This window comes from Arachis ipaensis, chromosome B02 (genome assembly GCF_000816755.2).
Source record: "Arachis ipaensis cultivar K30076 chromosome B02, Araip1.1, whole genome shotgun sequence".
Taxonomy (NCBI): domain Eukaryota; kingdom Viridiplantae; phylum Streptophyta; class Magnoliopsida; order Fabales; family Fabaceae; genus Arachis; species Arachis ipaensis.
In genome coordinates this window covers 98,284,846-98,290,952 of record NC_029786.2, presented here as the reverse complement: position 1 = coordinate 98,290,952, position 6,107 = coordinate 98,284,846, and the positions used below count along the sequence as shown (strand labels likewise).

At 33.5% G+C, this 6,107-nt stretch overlaps 2 protein-coding genes across 3 annotated transcripts in view; one reads left to right on the top strand and one right to left on the bottom strand.

Annotated features, from left to right (window-relative positions):
- LOC107625895 (cytochrome c oxidase assembly protein COX15) overlaps nt 1-4,033 on the top strand; it is a 5,851-nt gene extending 1,818 nt beyond the window's left edge. The window contains exons 3-7 of one of the 2 annotated variants that reach the window (XM_021116272.1): nt 91-316; nt 407-652; nt 768-878; nt 1,193-1,324; nt 2,719-4,033. In XM_021116272.1, coding sequence (XP_020971931.1) covers nt 91-316; nt 407-652; nt 768-878; nt 1,193-1,324; nt 2,719-2,724 — 721 coding nt within the window. In that variant the 3' untranslated portion in view covers nt 2,725-4,033. Of the gene's footprint in view, nt 1-90; nt 317-406; nt 653-767; nt 879-1,192; nt 1,325-1,640; nt 2,088-2,718 lie in introns of those variants that run through there. The other variant, XM_016328626.2, reaches the window with a different exon arrangement.
- On the bottom strand, nt 2,727-3,760 carry LOC107627778 (anthocyanidin 3-O-glucosyltransferase 5-like). Its single transcript, XM_021117049.1, has 2 exons — nt 2,829-3,760; nt 2,727-2,745 (listed from the first exon to the last, which is right to left on the bottom strand). Exons 1-2 carry the CDS (start codon nt 3,758-3,760, stop codon nt 2,727-2,729), a joined length of 951 nt encoding a protein of 316 aa, XP_020972708.1.

Below are 6,107 nucleotides of genomic sequence, written 5' to 3'. Positions count from 1 at the left end.
GTTAATTGCATTCTTTTTTTCCTTCTTAATGATCTTGTTTGCAGTTATTATGGATGTTGTGATGGTAATTTTGTTTCACATTTGTCTCAGTGTTAACAAAGGGATGAAACTTGAAGATTTCAAATTCATATATTGGATGGAATATGCTCATAGAATGTGGGGAAGGGCACTGGGAGTTCTGTTTGTGTTGCCTTATTCATATTTTCTCCGGAAGGGGTACATTACAGTGAAATTGGGACTGAGACTCTGTTCTCTGTTTGCTCTGGGTGCGGGGCAAGGTCTCATTGGCTGGTGGATGGTTAAAAGCGGTTTAGAGGTTGGAGAATTGGATAAAATAAGCTGCTCTATTTGTTTGAAGTTAAATTGGATAGAACTACCTCATTCTAATAACATTTTCCTTCCTTAGGAACCACCATCAGAATATGTGCAACCAAGGGTAAGCCCATATCGTCTTGCAGCTCATCTTACGTCGGCATTTGCTATTTATTGTGGTCTCTTTTGGACTGCACTATCTGTTGTTATGCCTGAACCACCAGCTGAATCACTAGCGTGGGTTCGTGGGGCTGCCAAAGTGAAGAGACTTGCATTACCTATCAGCTTACTTGTCGGTCTTACTGCTATCTCGGGTGCATTTGTTGCTGGAAATGATGCTGTACGGTAGCCTGGTTATTCAGTAGTTTCATCCCTTTGGTATTTGTACTTGACATAATAGTTGAACCTTTGATGAGGATGAAGGATAATTGTTCTGCTTGCATGTTGATTACCAGGGGCATGCATTTAATACATTTCCGAAGATGGGTGATACATGGATGCCTGATGACATTTTTGAAATGACACCTCTGATTCGGAATTTCTTTGAGAATACGTCAACTGTGCAGGTAAATTATTTGTGCTGATATAAATGAAGAAGTTTGAAAAATCACAATACCTTTCTTCTCTTGACTTTATTGTATGGTTGGTTTTTTAAACCTTTTAAGTATTGAGATATTTGAAGTTATTGTTAAGAAATGCTTTTTGAAGCACCTATATTTGGCATGAAAGACATATATTTATCCTTCTAAGTGTGTCTTGATAGGAGAAGTTTTGATTTCAAATCTCATTTCTTTATTCCTTCAAAGGTTTTTTAAGTGTTATTGTGCCTATGCATGGAAAACTTAACACAACCTTCTAATAATTGTTTTTCCTTCAACAGCTTGACCACCGTATACTTGCCACTGCATCTCTACTTTCAGTCGCCATTTTATGGTTGTCGACAAGAAAGCTGGATATACACCCTGCAGTAAGAGCATTGGTTGGGGGCACTCTTGGCATGGCATCTCTTCAGGTCATTACTTCAATTTTCAGTTTTATATCGTCTTTTAACATTTATAAGTATGTTCTTGACCAGCTACTTTGCAATAGTTACCTCTTCTCTCTTGTTGATTGCACCTTCTAGACAGACAGTAAGTAGGCAAAAGAGTTAACAAGGTGTTAAGGTTTATTGAAGCTGCAAGTTTTTGCCGAAGAAATAAACGGTTAAAGTTTCCAGTGCGATAAAAACTTAATGTTTCAAAATCTTAACAAATGCCCTTAAAACACTGGTAAGCAAAACCTTACTTTTATGATGAGATCATGAGGTATATTGTGGAATATGGTTACAGGTGACCTTAGGAGTTTCGACACTTCTCTCATATGTACCTGTTTCACTGGGATCTGCACATCAAGCTGGTGCCTTAACACTTCTTTCATTTATGATATTGCTTAACCACACAACTCGAAAGCCTTCATTATCCCTTCTCAAATCATTACCTGCAGTTGTCAAATCACAAAACTTCTGATAGTATCTGTATTACGTGGCAAGGGAATTGCTATTATTTTCAAGTTACTTGATAAAGTTTTCATTGAATCTGGAAAATTCATGATGGTACAACCAATCTGTTAATTGTATCATCTGTGTGATTTATGCAGTAAAAGTTAGTAGAGAATCATCATGTAATCTAATGTTTCTTACCTTTTTCTCCCCGTGTTATTTCTTACTATTACTTTTGATACATGCTTAGTTCAGTATAACAAATAAAAATGCTTAGTTTGGAATCATTTGATTAGAGCAATGTAATTGTTACCTTAAGCAATACTGCATCCTGTAACACAATATAGTACTGATTGGCAGTGTGATTGAAAAGAAAAATCTAAACAAAATTGACATTTCATTTGTAAAATTTGAAATGGTTAACTTTAGTCTGAATTTCTCATGTTTGTCAAAGCATAACAGCAACAAAAAAAGGGACCATAATGGTTTATTCTTCATAGAAGCTTACAGTAAAATGCTTTATTTCATTAATCACACAGCATGTGTGTCTGACTTATTCTTACAAATGCTTTATTTCTTCATAGAAAGCTTACAATAATGTTGCCACTAATCACATCCGATGTGTCTGACTTATTCTTACAAATGCTTTATTTCTTCATAGAAAGCTTAGAATAATGTTGTCACTGATCACACCCCACGTGTCTGACTTATTCTCACAAATGCATTTGTCATTTCACAAAAGGAAGGACCATCTTGAGACCAAGCTTTTTCTGCTATGTGCTTAAGCTCCTTAACCCTTTTCCTCATTGCACAACCTTCAATGTCCTCCTTATCCATTATCTTGCATATAGTTTTTGCTATCTCTTCACTTCCAACTACATTTGCAGATTGTGTCACATTCAATCTAACTCCAATTCCAATTTCTTTAGCTATAATTTCAGCATTCATCATTTGATCTGCAAATAGAGGCCACGCTACAATTGGAACCCCACATGACACACACTCTAGTATTGAGTTCCATCCACAATGTGACAAAAACCCTCCAGTTGATGAATGCTTCAAAATCTCCAGTTGTGGTGCCCAATCCATTACCACCAATCCCTTGCTTCGTATCTTGTAGAATTCATCTGGGAAAGAACTGACTGATGCTTGAGATATAGCGATGCCATTCGATTCGGCATTCTCGCCTGCCATGAGATAATGATCATCCCCAGCTTTTGTAGATGGTGGAGTTAAAGACCAAACAAATTTCTTCCCACTTAGCTCCAAGCCCAAAGCCATGTCTTTGACTTGTTCATGTGACATTGTGTATCCACTACCAAGTGATACATATATCACTGACTCTTCTTCTTGCTTGTCTAACCAATCAATAACATAATCTCTATTTTCATCCTCACAGCTTTGCTTTTTAGCTTCCCTAATCAATGGCCCAATTGGATAAACTGGTACCTTAGATATTTTCCCACTTCTTAGTGCCACAATTGTCTTAGCCTCTAGCTCATGAAAAGTGTTCACAAAAATCCCATCAACCTTTCTTATCTGCTCACAAATTTGGAGATATTCATGATACAATCGATCATTCCTATCAAGCAATGGTGTGAACAAATCACAAGGGCTTATGGGGTTGCAACCAGGAATTTGGATACACTCCTTTTGATCTGTGTACTCACCTTCCACCACTTCATCTAATGTTGGGGTGTGAAGTGTAAGTGCAACATTCCATGCATTAGAAGTGAAAAAAACAAGCTTTGACATGTTGAATTTTTCAGCAATAGGCATCACTAGTGATCCAAATAGGTCTGTGATGAGAATGGTTGGTTTTGGTGATGTCATGGTGGAGATTTCATGACAAATATGTGGGATTAATTCTCTCATTAGCATTGCTAGCTGTGTTCCTGTGTTTGTATTAGTAGGAATATCAATAGGTGGGAGATGAATGATATGAATGATGTGAAAGAGGTCATGCTTCATTAATGATTGAACAATATTTGTTGCTATTTGAGGTTTAGAAGAGTTGTTCTTTATTGAAGCTACGAATATGGTCAGTTTGGTAATTTTCTTGTGTGACACTAGTTTTTTGGTAAGTTCAAGAAAAGGGATTATGTGACCCAAGCCTGGTGGACAGAGAATTGCAGCATGATAATTATGAGTTGCAGTGTTCATGATTGACATGATTATGAAAAAGTGAATAAGAGAAATAATGAATGAAACTATGCTTGAGATGATGTGAGATTTGATGATTAATGGAATTATTTTGTTGCTTTTATAAGTGAGATTTTACAATGAATGGATGTAATTTGTTATTTTTATAACTACTCATGCAACATTTTTTTTTTCTATACAATAACCCTACTATTTGGTTAAGAAAAAGTACAGAACGATTTTTTAGTGAATAAATTAGTCAATTTTTTAAATTTTATTTTTCTTTAAATTTTGAGTTTTAGATTTAAAATTTAAGATTAAGAGATTCTTTTATTTAGAAAATAAAATTTTGAGATAATAAAATAATTTTAAAAAATTAATCGATATTTTAATAAACAATTAATTTTTAATATTATTTTTTAATTATTTACACCGTGAAAAGTAACATTGATAATGTAACAATTTATTTTTTTCAATCAATAAGTAGATTTTGACTTTTGAGTGAAGGAGTTGCTAATTAACCAATGTGGCCAAGTGGTATTTCTTGATGATATTACATTATCACCACATTCCACATTATACTATTTCCTATGTTGCTGAGTTGCATGAGCAGAGAAAATGAAGGAGCATAATAAGACAATTAACCCTGCACTCCATTCCAAGGACCACCTTTCATTACATATGAGTATTTTAACATTAAAAATCAGTAATTAAATCAATTATTTATATAAAATACATATAAAAATATAAAACAAAAATATTTTCTTTACACCAAAAATTAATAATATAATTGTATATAAATATAAATATAGTTTAAATTATTTTAATGTATATTTTATATTTCGATATATATTTTATATAAATAATTGATTTAATAATTGATTTTTTTATGTACAAATAATATAATTAGTTATAAATATATATTGAAAATACATAATAACTGATTTAATGATTGTATGATTTGTTGCATTATTGATCAATGCTAGCAAAATAAGAAGCGTCAACATTTTTAAGAGTAGGTGTTACTTTCGTTTTTTTTGAACTTGAATGCAAACTATAAGCTGATGATCACACTGCCATAGTGTCATTTTTATTTTCATATTCTTTCCATATCTCTATTACTAATTGAAATGTTAAATTTTCATCAACACATTACCTCAGCTGAAATATGGTTGGCACCAACGAGAATGTAGTCCAATGAGGAAAAAAAAACTTGCACAAAAGACAAAGCAGTTTTGACTCGATTGACCAAAAGTTTGGAATATAAGTTGAGAATGGTAGCTAAACATGTAGCTCACATCGTTTCAAATCTTAGTGCGAGTTGAACCCGTTATTCTCATTGATACTAGGGGTGTGCATGGCCCGGCCCGGTTCGAACACTTTAGGAGCTATTTTGGTGTGATTTCACCTGGTCTAGGACTGGGTAAGGGTCTCAAAAATAGACCCAGTCATTATTTCGGGTCACCCGAAGTCGGTCCAGTGACCCGATCATCATACACAATTAATATTGTGTTATTAGTGATGGATGATGGCTATTCTTACATGAAATTTAAGTATTGTAAATCTTAATATTTTGTTATTAGTTATTATAAGACTATAAGTTAATGTTTTATGTTTAAAATTCATAAGATTTTAGACTAATACATAATATTGTGTTATTTGTATTGATTTAAATATTTGGTGTTATTAGACAATATTAGTATTGATTATGGTTATGCTTTAATTTTAGAGAAGAGTTTGTTCCTGTTATATTTTTCTAAGTGAATTTTACCATGTCAAATAATGGTTGGAGTATTGGAAATTTGGATATTTTCACATGCTAGCTTATAAGAAGGTATCAAGGTAGTGTAATGTTAACGACCCGGTTTTTACCCGGTATAATCGTGGTCCGAAAGTGTATAGATTTCATCGGGTCTAGGCCGAGTTCGGATCTAATAAATAGGTCCCGGTATATATTTCAAGTCGGGTGTCGGTCACATCAAACCGGATTTCACCCGGCCCATGCACATCCCTAATTGATACCTTATGATATTATTTGTAATTAAAATAGTTTTTATGCTAAGGTTGGTTAGTATAGTTAATTAGTTACTACTAATATGTTAGTAAGAAATAGATGTTATTATACCTATATAAACAAGTTTAATTATTCGTCAATGTTGGTTTGACTATTTTACTA

Excerpts from the sequence above, each read along its gene's own strand:
- LOC107627778 (XM_021117049.1), bottom strand. The coding sequence starts at position 3,760 with ATGAAGCATGACCTCTTTCACATCATTCATATCATTCATCTCCCACCT.